Here is an 18720-nt window from a genome sequence, read left to right as displayed (position 1 = left end):
CTCGTTTCTCATCATTTTGGACCATGGGCTATAGCCCATATCGTACGGCATACTATAGCGCGCCGTTTTTCATCATTTTTGAGGATTTGAAAAAAATGACAAAATAACAAAAACGATGGGTTATAGCCCATGTTTTTTGAAATTTTGAAAAAAAAAGTTAGCCTCGTTTCTCATCATTTTGGACCATGGGCTATAGCCCATATCGTACGGCATACTATAGCGCACCGTTTTTCATCATTTTTGACGATTTGAAAAAAATGACGAAATGACAAAAACGATGGGTTATAGCCCATGCTTTTGAAATTTTGAAAAAAAAAGTTAGCCTCGTTTCTCATCATTTTGGACCATGGGCTATAGCCCATATCGTACGGCATACTATAGCGCGCCGTTTTTCATCATTTTTGAGGATTTGAAAAAAATGACAAAATGACACAAACGATGGGTTATAGCCCATGTTTTTGAAATTTTGAAAAAAAAAGTTAGCCTCGTTTCTCATCATTTTGGACCATGGGCTATAGCCCATATCGTACGGCATACTATAGCGCGCCGTTTTTCATCATTTTTGAGCATTTGAAAAAAATGACAAAATGACAAAAACGATGGGTTATAGCCCATGTTTTTTGAAATTTTGAAAAAAAAAGTTAGCCTCGTTTCTCATCATTTTGGACCATGGGCTATAGCCCATATCGTACGGCATACTATAGCGCGCCGTTTTTCATCAATTTTGAGGATTTGAAAAAAATGACGAAATGACAAAAACGATGGGTTATAGCCCATGTTTTTTGAAATGTTGAAAAAAAAAGTTAGCCTCGTTTCTCATCATTTTGGACCATGGGCTATAGCCCATATCGTACGGCATACTATAGCGCGCCGTTTTTCATCATTTTTGAGGATTTGAAAAAAATGACAAAATGACACAAACGATGGGTTATAGCCCATGTTTTTGAAATTTTGAAAAAAAAAGTTAGCCTCGTTTCTCATCATTTTGGACCATGGGCTATAGCCCATATCGTACGGCATACTATAGCGCGCCGTTTTTCATCATATTTGAGCATTTGAAAAAAATGACAAAATGACACAAACGATGGGTTATAGCCCATGTTTTTTGAAATTTTGAAAAAAAAAGTTAGCCTCGTTTCTCATCATTTTGGACCATGGGCTATAGCCCATATCGTACGGCATACTATAGCGTGCCGTTTTTCATCATTTTTGACGATTTGAAAAAAATGACGAAATGACATAAACGATGGGTTATAGCCCATGTTTTTGAAATTTTGAAAAAAAAATTAGCCTCGTTTCTCATCATTTTGGACCATGGGCTATAGCCCATATCGTACGGCATACTATAGCGCGCCGTTTTTCATCATTTTTGAGGATTTGAAAAAAATGACAAAATAACAAAAACGATGGGTTATAGCCCATGTTTTTTGAAATTTTGAAAAAAAAAGTTAGCCTCGTTTCTCATCATTTTGGACCATGGGCTATAGCCCATATCGTACGGCATACTATAGCGCACCGTTTTTCATCATTTTTGACGATTTGAAAAAAATGACGAAATGACAAAAACGATGGGTTATAGCCCATGCTTTTGAAATTTTGAAAAAAAAAGTTAGCCTCGTTTCTCATCATTTTGGACCATGGGCTATAGCCCATATCGTACGGCATACTATAGCGCGCCGTTTTTCATCATTTTTGAGGATTTGAAAAAAATGACAAAATGACACAAACGATGGGTTATAGCCCATGTTTTTGAAATTTTGAAAAAAAAAGTTAGCCTCGTTTCTCATCATTTTGGACCATGGGCTATAGCCCATATCGTACGGCATACTATAGCGCGCCGTTTTTCATCATTTTTGAGCATTTGAAAAAAATGACAAAATGACAAAAACGATGGGTTATAGCCCATGTTTTTTGAAATTTTGAAAAAAAAAGTTAGCCTCGTTTCTCATCATTTTGGACCATGGGCTATAGCCCATATCGTACGGCATACTATAGCGCGCCGTTTTTCATCATTTTTGACGATTTGAAAAAAATGACGAAATGACAAAAACGATGGGTTATAGCCCATGTTTTTTGAAATTTTGAAAAAAAAAGTTAGCCTCGTTTCTCATCATTTTGGACCATGGGCTATAGCCCATATCGTACGGCATACTATAGCGCGCCGTTTTTCATCATTTTTGACGATTTGAAAAAAATGACGAAATGACAAAAACGATGGGTTATAGCCCATGTTTTTGAAATTTTGAAAAAAAAAATTAGCCTCGTTTCTCATCATTTTGGACCATGGGCTATAGCCCATATCGTACGGCATACTATAGCGCGCCGTTTTTCATCATTTTTGAGGATTTGAAAAAAATGACAAAATGACAAAAACGATGGGTTATAGCCCATGTTTTTTGAAATTTTGAAAAAAAAAGTTAGCCTCGTTTCTCATCATTTTGGACCATGGGCTATAGCCCATATCGTACGGCATACTATAGCGCACCGTTTTTCATCATTTTTGACGATTTGAAAAAAATTACGAAATGACAAAAACGATGGGTTATAGCCCATGCTTTTGAAATTTTGAAAAAAAAAGTTAGCCTCGTTTCTCATCATTTTGGACCATGGGCTATAGCCCATATCGTACGGCATACTATAGCGCGCCGTTTTTCATCAATTTTGAGGATTTGAAAAAAATGACGAAATGACAAAAACGATGGGTTATAGCCCATGTTTTTTGAAATTTTGAAAAAAAAAGTTAGCCTCGTTTCTCATCATTTTGGACCATGGGCTATAGCCCATATCGTACGGCATACTATAGCGCGCCGTTTTTCATCATTTTTGACGATTTGAAAAAAATGACGAAATGACAAAAACGATGGGTTATAGCCCATGTTTTTTGAAATTTTGAAAAAAAAAGTTAGCCTCGTTTCTCATCATTTTGGACCATGGGCTATAGCCCATATCGTACGGCATACTATAGCGCGCCGTTTTTCATCATTTTTGACGATTTGAAAAAAATGACGAAATGACAAAAACGATGGGTTATAGCCCATGTTTTTGAAATTTTGAAAAAAAAAATTAGCCTCGTTTCTCATCATTTTGGACCATGGGCTATAGCCCATATCGTACGGCATACTATAGCGCGCCGTTTTTCATCATTTTTGAGGATTTGAAAAAAATGACAAAATGACAAAAACGATGGGTTATAGCCCATGTTTTTTGAAATTTTGAAAAAAAAAGTTAGCCTCGTTTCTCATCATTTTGGACCATGGGCTATAGCCCATATCGTACGGCATACTATAGCGCACCGTTTTTCATCATTTTTGACGATTTGAAAAAAATTACGAAATGACAAAAACGATGGGTTATAGCCCATGCTTTTGAAATTTTGAAAAAAAAAGTTAGCCTCGTTTCTCATTATTTTGGACCATGGGCTATAGCCCATATCGTACGGCATACTATAGCGCGCCGTTTTTCATCAATTTTGAGGATTTGAAAAAAATGACGAAATGACAAAAACGATGGGTTATAGCCCATGTTTTTTGAAATGTTGAAAAAAAAAGTTAGCCTCGTTTCTCATCATTTTGGACCATGGGCTATAGCCCATATCGTACGGCATACTATAGCGCGCCGTTTTTCATCATTTTTGAGGATTTGAAAAAAATGACAAAATGACACAAACGATGGGTTATAGCCCATGTTTTTGAAATTTTGAAAAAAAAAGTTAGCCTCGTTTCTCATCATTTTGGACCATGGGCTATAGCCCATATCGTACGGCATACTATAGCGCGCCGTTTTTCATCATTTTTGAGCATTTGAAAAAAATGACAAAAACGATGGGTTATAGCCCATGTTTTTTGAAATTTTGAAAAAAAAAAGTTAGCCTCGTTTCTCATCATTTTGGACCATGGGCTATAGCCCATATCGTACGGCATACTATAGCGCGCCGTTTTTCATCATTTTTGAGGATTTGAAAAAAATGACGAAATGACAAAAACGATGGGTTATAGCCCATGTTTTTTGAAATGTTGAAAAAATAAGTTAGCCTCGTTTCTCATCATTTTGGACCATGGGCTATAGCCCATATCGTACGGCATACTATAGCGCGCCGTTTTTCATCATTTTTGAGGATTTAAAAAAAATGACAAAATGACACAAACGATGGGTTATAGCCCATGTTTTTGAAATTTTGAAAAAAAAAGTTAGCCTCGTTTCTCATCATTTTGGACCATGGGCTATAGCCCATATCGTACGGCATACTATAGCGCGCCGTTTTTCATCATTTTTGAGCATTTGAAAAAAATGACAAAATGACAAAAACGATGGGTTATAGCCCATGTTTTTTGAAATTTTGAAAAAAAAAGTTAGCCTCGTTTCTCATCATTTTGGACCATGGGCTATAGCCCATATCGTACGGCATACTATAGCGCGCCGTTTTTCATCATTTTTGAGGATTTGAAAAAAATGACAAAATGACAAAAACGATGGGTTATAGCCCATGTTTTTTGAAATTTTGAAAAAAAAAGTTAGCCTCGTTTCTCATCATTTTGGACCATGGGCTATAGCCCATATCGTACGGCATACTATAGCGCACCGTTTTTCATCATTTTTGACGATTTGAAAAAAATGACGAAATGACAAAAACGATGGGTTATAGCCCATGCTTTTGAAATTTTGAAAAAAAAAGTTAGCCTCGTTTCTCATCATTTTGGACCATGGGCTATAGCCCATATCGTACGGCATACTATAGCGCGCCGTTTTTCATCAATTTTGAGGATTTGAAAAAAATGACGAAATGACAAAAACAATGGGTTATAGCCCATGTTTTTTGAAATGTTGAAAAAAAAAGTTAGCCTCGTTTCTCATCATTTTGGACCATGGGCTATAGCCCATATCGTACGGCATACTATAGCGCGCCGTTTTTCATCATTTTTGAGGATTTGAAAAAAATGACAAAATGACAAAAACGATGGGTTATAGCCCATGTTTTTTGAAATTTTGAAAAAAAAAGTTAGCCTCGTTTCTCATCATTTTGGACCATGGGCTATAGCCCATATCGTACGGCATACTATAGCGCGCCGTTTTTCATCATTTTTGACGATTTGAAAAAAATGACGAAATGACAAAAACGATGGGTTATAGCCCATGCTTTTGAAATTTTGAAAAAAAAAGTTAGCCTCGTTTCTCATCATTTTGGACCATGGGCTATAGCCCATATCGTACGGCATACTATAGCGCACCGTTTTTCATCATTTTTGACGATTTGAAAAAAATGACGAAATGACAAAAACGATGGGTTATAGCCCATGCTTTTGAAATTTTGAAAAAAAAAGTTAGCCTCGTTTCTCATCATTTTGGACCATGGGCTATAGCCCATATCGTACGGCATACTATAGCGCGCCGTTTTTCATCAATTTTGAGGATTTGAAAAAAATGACGAAATGACAAAAACAATGGGTTTTAGCCCATGTTTTTTGAAATGTTGAAAAAAAAAGTTAGCCTCGTTTCTCATCATTTTGGACCATGGGCTATAGCCCATATCGTACGGCATACTATAGCGCGCCGTTTTTCATCATTTTTGAGGATTTGAAAAAAATGACAAAATGACAAAAACGATGGGTTATAGCCCATGTTTTTTGAAATTTTGAAAAAAAAAGTTAGCCTCGTTTCTCATCATTTTGGACCATGGGCTATAGCCCATATCGTACGGCATACTATAGCGCGCCGTTTTTCATCATTTTTGACGATTTGAAAAAAATGACGAAATGACAAAAACGATGGGTTATAGCCCATGCTTTTGAAATTTTGAAAAAAAAAGTTAGCCTCGTTTCTCATCATTTTGGACCATGGGCTATAGCCCATATCGTACGGCATACTATAGCGCGCCGTTTTTCATCAATTTTGAGGATTTGAAAAAAATGACGAAATGACAAAAACGATGGGTTATAGCCCATGTTTTTTGAAATGTTGAAAAAAAAAGTTAGCCTCGTTTCTCATCATTTTGGACCATGGGCTATAGCCCATATCGTACGGCATACTATAGCGCGCCGTTTTTCATCATTTTTGAGGATTTGAAAAAAATGACAAAATGACACAAACGATGGGTTATAGCCCATGTTTTTGAAATTTTGAAAAAAAAAGTTAGCCTCGTTTCTCATCATTTTGGACCATGGGCTATAGCCCATATCGTACGGCATACTATAGCGCGCCGTTTTTCATCATTTTTGAGCATTTGAAAAAAATGACAAAATGACACAAACGATGGGTTATAGCCCATGTTTTTTGAAATTTTGAAAAAAAAAGTTAGCCTCGTTTCTCATCATTTTGGACCATGGGCTATAGCCCATATCGTACGGCATACTATAGCGTGCCGTTTTTCATCATTTTTGACGATTTGAAAAAAATGACGAAATGACATAAACGATGGGTTATAGCCCATGTTTTTGAAATTTTGAAAAAAAAATTAGCCTCGTTTCTCATCATTTTGGACCATGGGCTATAGCCCATATCGTACGGCATACTATAGCGCGCCGTTTTTCATCATTTTTGAGGATTTGAAAAAAATGACAAAATGACAAAAACGATGGGTTATAGCCCATGTTTTTTGAAATTTTGAAAAAAAAAGTTAGCCTCGTTTCTCATCATTTTGGACCATGGGCTATAGCCCATATCGTACGGCATACTATAGCGCACCGTTTTTCATCATTTTTGACGATTTGAAAAAAATGACGAAATGACAAAAACGATGGGTTATAGCCCATGTTTTTTGAAATGTTGAAAAAAAAAGTTAGCCTCGTTTCTCATCATTTTGGACCATGGGCTATAGCCCATATCGTACGGCATACTATAGCGCGCCGTTTTTCATCAATTTTGAGGATTTGAAAAAAATGACGAAATGACAAAAACAATGGGTTTTAGCCCATGTTTTTTGAAATGTTGAAAAAAAAAGTTAGCCTCGTTTCTCATCATTTTGGACCATGGGCTATAGCCCATATCGTACGGCATACTATAGCGCGCCGTTTTTCATCATTTTTGAGGATTTGAAAAAAATGACAAAATGACAAAAACGATGGGTTATAGCCCATGTTTTTTGAAATTTTGAAAAAAAAAGTTAGCCTCGTTTCTCATCATTTTGGACCATGGGCTATAGCCCATATCGTACGGCATACTATAGCGCGCCGTTTTTCATCATTTTTGACGATTTGAAAAAAATGACGAAATGACAAAAACGATGGGTTATAGCCCATGCTTTTGAAATTTTGAAAAAAAAAGTTAGCCTCGTTTCTCATCATTTTGGACCATGGGCTATAGCCCATATCGTACGGCATACTATAGCGCGCCGTTTTTCATCAATTTTGAGGATTTGAAAAAAATGACGAAATGACAAAAACGATGGGTTATAGCCCATGTTTTTTGAAATGTTGAAAAAAAAAGTTAGCCTCGTTTCTCATCATTTTGGACCATGGGCTATAGCCCATATCGTACGGCATACTATAGCGCGCCGTTTTTCATCATTTTTGAGGATTTGAAAAAAATGACAAAATGACACAAACGATGGGTTATAGCCCATGTTTTTGAAATTTTGAAAAAAAAAGTTAGCCTCGTTTCTCATCATTTTGGACCATGGGCTATAGCCCATATCGTACGGCATACTATAGCGCGCCGTTTTTCATCATTTTTGAGCATTTGAAAAAAATGACAAAATGACACAAACGATGGGTTATAGCCCATGTTTTTTGAAATTTTGAAAAAAAAAGTTAGCCTCGTTTCTCATCATTTTGGACCATGGGCTATAGCCCATATCGTACGGCATACTATAGCGTGCCGTTTTTCATCATTTTTGACGATTTGAAAAAAATGACGAAATGACATAAACGATGGGTTATAGCCCATGTTTTTGAAATTTTGAAAAAAAAATTAGCCTCGTTTCTCATCATTTTGGACCATGGGCTATAGCCCATATCGTACGGCATACTATAGCGCGCCGTTTTTCATCATTTTTGAGGATTTGAAAAAAATGACAAAATGACAAAAACGATGGGTTATAGCCCATGTTTTTTGAAATTTTGAAAAAAAAAGTTAGCCTCGTTTCTCATCATTTTGGACCATGGGCTATAGCCCATATCGTACGGCATACTATAGCGCACCGTTTTTCATCATTTTTGACGATTTGAAAAAAATGACGAAATGACAAAAACGATGGGTTATAGCCCATGTTTTTTGAAATGTTGAAAAAAAAAGTTAGCCTCGTTTCTCATCATTTTGGACCATGGGCTATAGCCCATATCGTACGGCATACTATAGCGCGCCGTTTTTCATCAATTTTGAGGATTTGAAAAAAATGACGAAATGACAAAAACAATGGGTTTTAGCCCATGTTTTTTGAAATGTTGAAAAAAAAAGTTAGCCTCGTTTCTCATCATTTTGGACCATGGGCTATAGCCCATATCGTACGGCATACTATAGCGCGCCGTTTTTCATCATTTTTGAGGATTTGAAAAAAATGACAAAATGACAAAAACGATGGGTTATAGCCCATGTTTTTTGAAATTTTGAAAAAAAAAGTTAGCCTCGTTTCTCATCATTTTGGACCATGGGCTATAGCCCATATCGTACGGCATACTATAGCGCGCCGTTTTTCATCATTTTTGACGATTTGAAAAAAATGACGAAATGACAAAAACGATGGGTTATAGCCCATGCTTTTGAAATTTTGAAAAAAAAAGTTAGCCTCGTTTCTCATCATTTTGGACCATGGGCTATAGCCCATATCGTACGGCATACTATAGCGCGCCGTTTTTCATCAATTTTGAGGATTTGAAAAAAATGACGAAATGACAAAAACGATGGGTTATAGCCCATGTTTTTTGAAATGTTGAAAAAAAAAGTTAGCCTCGTTTCTCATCATTTTGGACCATGGGCTATAGCCCATATCGTACGGCATACTATAGCGCGCCGTTTTTCATCATTTTTGAGGATTTGAAAAAAATGACAAAATGACACAAACGATGGGTTATAGCCCATGTTTTTGAAATTTTGAAAAAAAAAGTTAGCCTCGTTTCTCATCATTTTGGACCATGGGCTATAGCCCATATCGTACGGCATACTATAGCGCGCCGTTTTTCATCATTTTTGAGCATTTGAAAAAAATGACAAAATGACACAAACGATGGGTTATAGCCCATGTTTTTTGAAATTTTGAAAAAAAAAGTTAGCCTCGTTTCTCATCATTTTGGACCATGGGCTATAGCCCATATCGTACGGCATACTATAGCGTGCCGTTTTTCATCATTTTTGACGATTTGAAAAAAATGACGAAATGACATAAACGATGGGTTATAGCCCATGTTTTTGAAATTTTGAAAAAGAAATTAGCCTCGTTTCTCATCATTTTGGACCATGGGCTATAGCCCATATCGTACGGCATACTATAGCGCGCCGTTTTTCATCATTTTTGAGGATTTGAAAAAAATGACAAAATGACAAAAACGATGGGTTATAGCCCATGTTTTTTGAAATTTTGAAAAAAAAAGTTAGCCTCGTTTCTCATCATTTTGGACCATGGGCTATAGCCCATATCGTACGGCATACTATAGCGCACCGTTTTTCATCATTTTTGACGATTTGAAAAAAATGACGAAATGACAAAAACGATGGGTTATAGCCCATGTTTTTTGAAATGTTGAAAAAAAAAGTTAGCCTCGTTTCTCATCATTTTGGACCATGGGCTATAGCCCATATCGTACGGCATACTATAGCGCGCCGTTTTTCATCATTTTTGAGGATTTGAAAAAAATGACGAAATGACAAAAACGATGGGTTATAGCCCATGTTTTTGAAATTTTGAAAAAAAAAAGTTAGCCTCGTTTCTCATCATTTTGGACCATGGGCTATAGCCCATATCGTACGGCATACTATAGCGCGCCGTTTTTCATAATTTTTGAGCATTTGAAAAAAATGACAAAATGACAAAAACGATGGGTTATAGCCCATGTTTTTTGAAATTTTGAAAAAAAAAGTTAGCCTCGTTTCTCATCATTTTGGACCATGGGCTATAGCCCATATCGTACGGCATACTATAGCGCACCGTTTTTCATCATTTTTGACGATTTGAAAAAAATGACGAAATGACAAAAACGATGGGTTATAGCCCATGCTTTTGAAATTTTGAAAAAAAAAGTTAGCCTCGTTTCTCATCATTTTGGACCATGGGCTATAGCCCATATCGTACGGCATACTATAGCGCGCCGTTTTTCATCATTTTTGACGATTTGAAAAAAATGACGAAATGACAAAAACGATGGGTTATAGCCCATGCTTTTGAAATTTTGAAAAAAAAAGTTAGCCTCGTTTCTCATCATTTTGGACCATGGGCTATAGCCCATATCGTACGGCATACTATAGCGCGCCGTTTTTCATCAATTTTGAGGATTTGAAAAAAATGACGAAATGACAAAAACGATGGGTTATAGCCCATGTTTTTTGAAATGTTGAAAAAAAAAGTTAGCCTCGTTTCTCATCATTTTGGACCATGGGCTATAGCCCATATCGTACGGCATACTATAGCGCGCCGTTTTTCATCATTTTTGAGGATTTGAAAAAAATGACAAAATGACACAAACGATGGGTTATAGCCCATGTTTTTGAAATTTTGAAAAAAAAAGTTAGCCTCGTTTCTCATCATTTTGGACCATGGGCTATAGCCCATATCGTACGGCATACTATAGCGCGCCGTTTTTCATCATTTTTGAGCATTTGAAAAAAATGACAAAATGACACAAACGATGGGTTATAGCCCATGTTTTTTGAAATTTTGAAAAAAAAAGTTAGCCTCGTTTCTCATCATTTTGGACCATGGGCTATAGCCCATATCGTACGGCATACTATAGCGTGCCGTTTTTCATCATTTTTGACGATTTGAAAAAAATGACGAAATGACATAAACGATGGGTTATAGCCCATGTTTTTGAAATTTTGAAAAAAAAATTAGCCTCGTTTCTCATCATTTTGGACCATGGGCTATAGCCCATATCGTACGGCATACTATAGCGCGCCGTTTTTCATCATTTTTGAGCATTTGAAAAAAATGACAAAATGACACAAACGATGGGTTATAGCCCATGTTTTTTGAAATTTTGAAAAAAAAAGTTAGCCTCGTTTCTCATCATTTTGGACCATGGGCTATAGCCCATATCGTACGGCATACTATAGCGTGCCGTTTTTCATCATTTTTGACGATTTGAAAAAAATGACGAAATGACATAAACGATGGGTTATAGCCCATGTTTTTGAAATTTTGAAAAAAAAATTAGCCTCGTTTCTCATCATTTTGGACCATGGGCTATAGCCCATATCGTACGGCATACTATAGCGCGCCGTTTTTCATCATTTTTGAGGATTTGAAAAAAATGACAAAATGACAAAAACGATGGGTTATAGCCCATGTTTTTTGAAATTTTGAAAAAAAAAGTTAGCCTCGTTTCTCATCATTTTGGACCATGGGCTATAGCCCATATCGTACGGCATACTATAGCGCGCCGTTTTTCATCATTTTTGAGCATTTGAAAAAAATGACAAAATGACAAAAACGATGGGTTATAGCCCATGTTTTTTGAAATTTTGAAAAAAAAAGTTAGCCTCGTTTCTCATCATTTTGGACCATGGGCTATAGCCCATATCGTACGGCATACTATAGCGCACCGTTTTTCATCATTTTTGACGATTTGAAAAAAATGACGAAATGACAAAAACGATGGGTTATAGCCCATGCTTTTGAAATTTTGAAAAAAAAAGTTAGCCTCGTTTCTCATCATTTTGGACCATGGGCTATAGCCCATATCGTACGGCATACTATAGCGCGCCGTTTTTCATCAATTTTGAGGATTTGAAAAAAATGACAAAATGACAAAAACGATGGGTTATAGCCCATGTTTTTTGAAATTTTGAAAAAAAAAGTTAGCCTCGTTTCTCATCATTTTGGACCATGGGCTATAGCCCATATCGTACGGCATACTATAGCGCGCCGTTTTTCATCATTTTTGACGATTTGAAAAAAATGACGAAATGACAAAAACGATGGGTTATAGCCCATGTTTTTTTAAATTTTGAAAAAAAAGTTAGCCTCGTTTCTCATCATTTTGGACCATGGGCTATAGCCCATATCGTACGGCATACTATAGCGCGCCGTTTTTCATCATTTTTGAGGATTTAAAAGAAATGACGAAATGACAAAAACGATGGGTTATAGCCCATGTTTTTTGAAATTTTGAAAAAAAAAGTTAGCCTCGTTTCTCATCATTTTGGACCATGGGCTATAGCCCATATCGTACGGCATACTATAGCACGCCGCTTTTCATCATTTTTGAGGATTTGAAAAAAATGAAAAAATAAAAAAACGATGGGTTATAGCCTATGTTTTTGAAATTTTGAAAAAAAGAGTTAGCCTCGTTTCTCATCATTTTGGACCATGGGCTATAGCCCATATCGTATTATAGATTAGTTTCAGGTGGGGTAATCTAAACACAGCATCTTAACACTGGTTGTCAATCTATTTAGTATTTTTTGCAGTTTCCCTGCTTGAAAGGGATATGGCACAGACCATATGGAGATTGTTACTGGGTTTCACTCATACAATGACCACACAGTTTCCTTCTTTTTACTTTGTAGTTGAGTACAGTTGTACAGGTATTGTGTAAGTCAGTTAGTGGGTAAGTCAGGTAAGGTGAAAAACCTTAAAGGGAAAGAACTAATGTAAGTATAATGCACATTCAATCAATACACATACTTTACATGTTCTAAACACCTAAATATCATTTTTACTTAAGTGTCTCTTAATCAACTCATTTCTAAATCAATTCATTTTTTGCTCAATTCGTTTCTAAACAGTTTTTAAACATAATAAACTCATGAAATGTAAATTAAATAAACTGAATTAATTAGCATCATTGAAACTTTTTTATCAATCAGTAATCAATTCAAATGTATTTTAAATCAAATGATCATGTTCATTGTTCATGTCCAATTGGCCATCATGTTTCCTTTAACTTCAACTCAAGTCATCATAAACAACAACAAACAATAACAAGTGTCCATGAACTGGCATGCAACTGGCATGATCTGTCACAGATATACAGTTCTCTCACCGGCTGTCTCTCCAGCATTTATATGGCTGCACCGTTCTGCTCTGCTGTTTGTGTGTGTTGCTCCTGTTTGGATGCACACTGCTGTTTCTCATGGAGGTTTGTGTGTTTCCTGTGTTTGGCCAACGCCCTACTCTCAGGTGCAGTGAATGCACTGATGCTGATTAGTGAGGCAATTGGGGAGTGAGTGAGTGAGTGACAATCAGCAGAGTGTCAGTGGCAATGATTGTCAGTCCAGATTTAACCCTTTGCTCTCCATTTCTCCAAGTTGACTTCACACTGGTGAAATAGTGAATTTCATATTTAATGTGAACATACAACAGGACTAAGGTTAGCAGGTTACAGCGCTGTAGGGCTTCGAACCCTATATCCAGGCAGAAGCATGCCGTACGATATGGGCTATAGCCCATGGTCCAAAATGATGAGAAACGAGGATAACTAAAAAAAATCAAAAAACATGGGCTATAACCCATCGTCGCATGGAGACAGAACTCTGCACCATGCATCTCACATGCCTTTGTGGCATAAACATAAAGACAAGGATGTATAAACCGAATGTTGTAGGTTCAAAAATGAGTCAATATAAAAACTGAAACAACAAATCACACTCTTCATTAGGAGTGAAATATTGGGTAAGACTAAGATAACAGTTGTAAAAAGCCCCTTGCTGGGCTTGAACCTAGAACCTTCTGTTTGCGAAGCCTGTGTCTTAACCGCTGCTACAACTTTGCTTATACATTAGAGCAGGGATACTCAAATAGATTTACCTGTGGGCAACATTACAAAAATGGCAAGGGGCCAGGGGCCAGTAGATAAAATTACGACATTAATGATACTTGATAACTTCTCTCTTTCAATTGCTTTATTTTCGCAAAATGTATCAAAGTGCATGCACACAATATGTAAATAAATAAATGTCTCTTTGACGCTTTGATTTGCACTGACTTTCAGAAGGACAACTTTAAAGCAGCACAGAAATTCCCCATGATTGTGTGCCTCAGTGGCACAACAGATAAGTCAAATGATATCCGTAGTATACCTAGTAGAAGTGTGCCGGTTCAAACCCCGGCATACTCAAATCTTTGCCGTGACACTTTGCATTCCACACTAAGATCAACTAGCACAGAAAAGCTGTGTTGTAGTAACCAGCAGTTAGCTCAGTGTGATGAGTGGCTATGCTTGTGATACATAGGTCCAGGGTTCAAATCCCACATTTGTCATGTGGCTATGTGACACTTTGCTTTGCACACTGACTTTCTTGAATAAAAAATAAAAACTCAAAAGCACCAGGAGACATCTGCTGAATGCCCAAAGGTGCCTTGGCTCAATGGTGTGGAGCGCTTGACCGGTTACCTCTGCTACAGACAGTTGGCAGGTTCAAGTCCCATGTCATGACATCAAGGTGCTGGAGGACCATCGGGAGACGGTGCTCTCTCCCCCTGTTTCCTGAGATGTAACAGTTGGGGCTTATGTCTGAAAGAACCCTGTCCAGCTAACCTTTTGAACTATAGTATGTCGTTTGTCATTTGTATGTCATTTTGTATGTCATTTGAATGATGAAACCCAGCTGCCATTAATAGTTGGAAATGGAAATTGCGGAAATTGTAATTGCGGAAATTGTGGAAATGGAAATTGCGGAAATTGCGGAAATGCGGAAATGGAAATTGCGGAAATGGTAATTGCGGAAATTGCGGAAATGGTGGAAATGGAAATTGCGGAAATTGCGGAAATGGAAATTGCGGAAATTGCCGAAATGGAAATTGCGGAAATTGCGGAAATGGTAATTGCGGAAATTGCGGAAATGGAATTTTATTTTACTCAGCCATAACAATTTATTTTCTGTTAACCAACTTGCTGGCTGGCAGGCAGGCAGACAGCTACTCATAGACAGGCAGACAGACAGACAGACAGCTACTCATGGAGAATTGGACAGGCAGGCAGTCAGACAGCTACTCATAGACAGGCAGACAGACAGCTACTCATGGAGAATTGGACAGGCAGGCAGACAGCTACTCATGGACAAATGGACAGAGAGATTAAGCGCAGCAGCACTGATTAGCTACACCTGGCCTACGGAGCACCTGCTCCATGGATTACTTCTCAGTAATGGCCGCGCCCAGGGCACCCCTCTGTGAATTTGTCAATAAGCAGGGCCGCTGTTTTCGCAAACCAAACGTTAATCAGGCACACTCGCTTCTGGTATAGCCAACAATACAGACGTGCAAAAATCCCAACATTGTTCAGAATCCAGTTTTAATATTATTTTTCAACGAACCATCCAAAGCACATGAAAACAATTCCTCATTGTTACATGAAAATGGTTATCGACGGGGCGGGTTTGTGCATTTATAAACAAACTGGACAGATGGAGCTACACAAATTGCTTTTTGTTCAAAAACGAAACAAAAACAACACTTCACCCACATATAAACTTAATTATATAATCGAGGTGTATATATACAGGGTTTAACTTCCAAATAATGTGAACAGCCTTTTAGAGCAACTGAGGTATACGTCCTTACGGATTATTATTATATTACTATGGTATCTTTATAAGGGCTTGCTAATGGAAACAACAAGTGAACTAATGCACCTTGATTTGGGGCTTCTACTTGGAGCATGGAATGCTTATTTAATGGAATGGGATGCTGAAATGGTCAATATTTACAAAAGGAATTCTTCATACTTACAAACTGGGATTCATAGGCTAATCAATGCTGCTCTAAACAGACGTATCGAACAAACAAATATTTATTGCAAATGAATTTATCTATATAGTTTACCAAAACATTTTATTTCAAACTTTAAAAAGCTGGGTCACATGCAAGGTTTGAAAGCGGATTCAGAAAACATCATTGTACAAAATAATAATAATAATTACAGTTTTTCTTTTTTATCAAAAATGCACTTTTTTTGTAGCACCTTCAGGTGTTTTGTGATTCCGCACAATAGCACCTCTGTGGTTGTACTTTGAGCAGCACCTGCAGCTTCCAGAGAGGGAGACATGGGTGAGGAAGAGGAGGAGGAGGATGGGTGATGGTGGGACTCAGGGTGGGGGGGCTGGCTGGGCGAGTGTGAGTCCTCTCTCTGTTGCTAAAAGTGCGCCACTGTCCTCCACGGCATCGAATGTCCTTTTTTCTCTTTCTTTTCTTTTTTTCCTGATGTCACTCCCATTACTAAGTTAAAGTCACATGATTTCTGGCCCTACAAGGGCGAGGAGTAGTATTTCCCCTGGACAATGCTTCCAAAGACAGGGCTTGGGGAGGTGGGGCACTCTTCTTCTCTAGGGGTCAAAGGGTGTCTTCTTGGTAAATACAGAAAAATAAAACACAGGTTTGGTTCGCAAAGGAGAGGGAATGGAGGAGAGGAGAGTAGAGGAGGAGGAGAGGAGAGGAGAGGAGGAGAGAGTAGAGGAGAGCGTGCCACATGTTGTGCACCCTGGCCCTGTCCTTCAGCTGGGGGAGGAGGGGTGGGAGGCAGGACGGGGGTCTAGCGCGTCTAGCCGAGGAAGCAGACGGGGCCGACCTCGAAGCCAAACCGCTGGTTGGGGTCCCCGAAGTCATTCAGCATGACGTCGATGATGGGGACCTGGTCGATGCGCGGAGTGTTGATCTCCAGCACTGTCTTGGAGTAGCCCTGTTTCAACTGCATGGGGGACAAAGAGCATTGGGAAACTTAAGTCAGTACTTTTATTCGAGGGACCCCCATAACTCTGAGAGAGTACAAATGGACCCATAGGTTCCATTGGGTCCATTTGGACCGCCTCCAATCAACTGTTGCTTGTTTAGTTTTAAGTATTTCTTTGTTTTATTCTTGTGTTTTATGCAAAGCGTGCCCTGACCAGGCGTGCGTGCGTGCGTGTGCGTACCGAGCAGCCGTCTGACAGGGCCTTGATGAAGGGGTTGTTGTCGTAGGACATCTCCTCGTCGTTGGAGCCCAGGAAGCGCAGTGCCTTGTCGTAGCTGTCGGCCTTGGCGTCGTGCCAGGCCACCGACTGGTGGCAGATGTAGGTGAAGTTCTGCCGCGCCGACGAGCTCAGCAGCTTGAGGAACGTCATCTGCACCGTGTTGATGGTGTTATCCGCAACGTCCACGTAATTTAACTGTTGACCAGGGACGTGCAGAGAATATTAGAGAGGCAGGGGTTGAAATTCCGTAAAAGGATTTTTTTTGGAAAAACATAGCGAAAATTGCGGATCTCAACTGCGACGCATTGAGAGCTTGTAGATCAGCTATTTTCGGGGCACGACCCCACACTCTTTATCTACTGGAGATGTGGCGTGCGACATGGATTTGCACACATTCTTTCAAGGTAAAGTGCTGCCTTCAAGTTCAGGAGAGTGTTCGGAAAAAGGCAATTCTCCTGGATTCTGCCTTCGGGTATGGCATGGAAAGGCATTTGCATTATTTTCACCAAAGTACATGGAATGCTTCTTGCTTGGTCTAGAGAGGGCAGGGGCTCAAGCCCCCATTGATGTCTATGTGTACATGTGCCTGCTGTTGACAGTGGAAGACAGATGGAGGGAAGAGGAGGGAGAGAACAGTAGGAGAGGAGGAAGCCAGGGAGGGGGGCGTCAGGGAGAGTAGAGGAAGATGAGACAAGGAAATGACAGGAGGCCATGGATGAGTGAAGGAGAGAGTTAAGTTAGGAGGCGTGATGTGGGAGAGAGGGAGAGGGCAGAAGGAGCGAAAGAGAATGAACGGGAAAAGTGGGGAAAGAGAGGGGATGATTAACAGAGTGATGATTGAGAGGAGGGAGATAACACGGAGAGAGAGTGGGTGGCGAGGCTTAGACAAGCACTCAGACAAAGTGTTCAATAAAGGAGCTCGGAGCTGAAGTGATTGAACGTGGGTGCCGACTACATTAATATGAAAGAGACAGCGGAGTGGGAGTTCGCTTGACTTACGATTTTTCCACGCTTGAATTCACTGAACCACGAGCCTGGCGCCTCCTTAGGCCAGTTGGATATTCTAACCTATGGGTCAAAAAGAACAAATAATCATTCACAACATGGAACGTTATACATATAAAAATGTAAGCAATTCACTATAAATAAATGTTGTTTGTCTGCAGTCCCTGGACAGGGTATTGGTGAATCATTTTTTGATTTAATCTTCAACCGTGAATAACTGTAGTTCACCGCATTGAAGCCAATGCAGATACAGTATTAGGTTCTCAGTTGCAGAAGGTTTGACTTATATTCATCACAGTGACTAAACTACAACATTGTCCTCAATAACATTTGCCCTAGGCTCTGTTGAAAGTCATGAATGTGTGAACCACAGTCACTTACTCCCATGGACTTCTTATCTGGGTAGATGCAAGTCTCTCCTCCCGCTGTGAAGTTGCAGAAGATTTTGATGGCATCTCCTATGCAGCCCTGGTTGGGATCAATCCAATATTCACCTGAGAGACACAAGGGGGTGATTAAAGACAGCATTTTATCTGTGCTGTCGAAGCTCTGAGAAGAGCTTTTTACATTGTGCACTGTGGACCACATAAGCTCCCGCTGGCCTCCGGTTTGATGGCGGTAATGTTAATGTTTATCGGCAGCGCAAACTACACACACACACACACACACACACACACACACGCA

General features: G+C 38.8%; 1 protein-coding gene across 1 annotated transcript in view; it reads right to left on the bottom strand.

Moving 5' to 3' along the window:
- Positions 1–15360: 15360 nt before the first annotated feature.
- The window catches only part of col11a1b (collagen, type XI, alpha 1b), a 121632-nt gene continuing 118272 nt past the window's right edge, over positions 15361–18720 (bottom strand). Inside the window, exons 64-67 of the mRNA XM_080777961.1 lie at positions 18418–18530; positions 18031–18099; positions 16993–17226; positions 15361–16769 (exon numbers count right to left, since the gene is read on the bottom strand). Coding sequence (XP_080634087.1) covers positions 16623–16769; positions 16993–17226; positions 18031–18099; positions 18418–18530 — 563 coding nt within the window. The 3' untranslated portion in view covers positions 15361–16622. The remainder of the gene's footprint in view (positions 16770–16992; positions 17227–18030; positions 18100–18417; positions 18531–18720) is intronic.

The sequence above is a fragment of the Protomyctophum bolini genome, assembly GCF_963924005.1.
Source record: "Protomyctophum bolini genome assembly, chromosome: 12".
Classification (NCBI taxonomy): domain Eukaryota; kingdom Metazoa; phylum Chordata; class Actinopteri; order Myctophiformes; family Myctophidae; genus Protomyctophum; species Protomyctophum bolini.
Note: the sequence above shows the minus strand (reverse complement) of the source record. Positions and strands in the feature narration are given on the sequence as shown.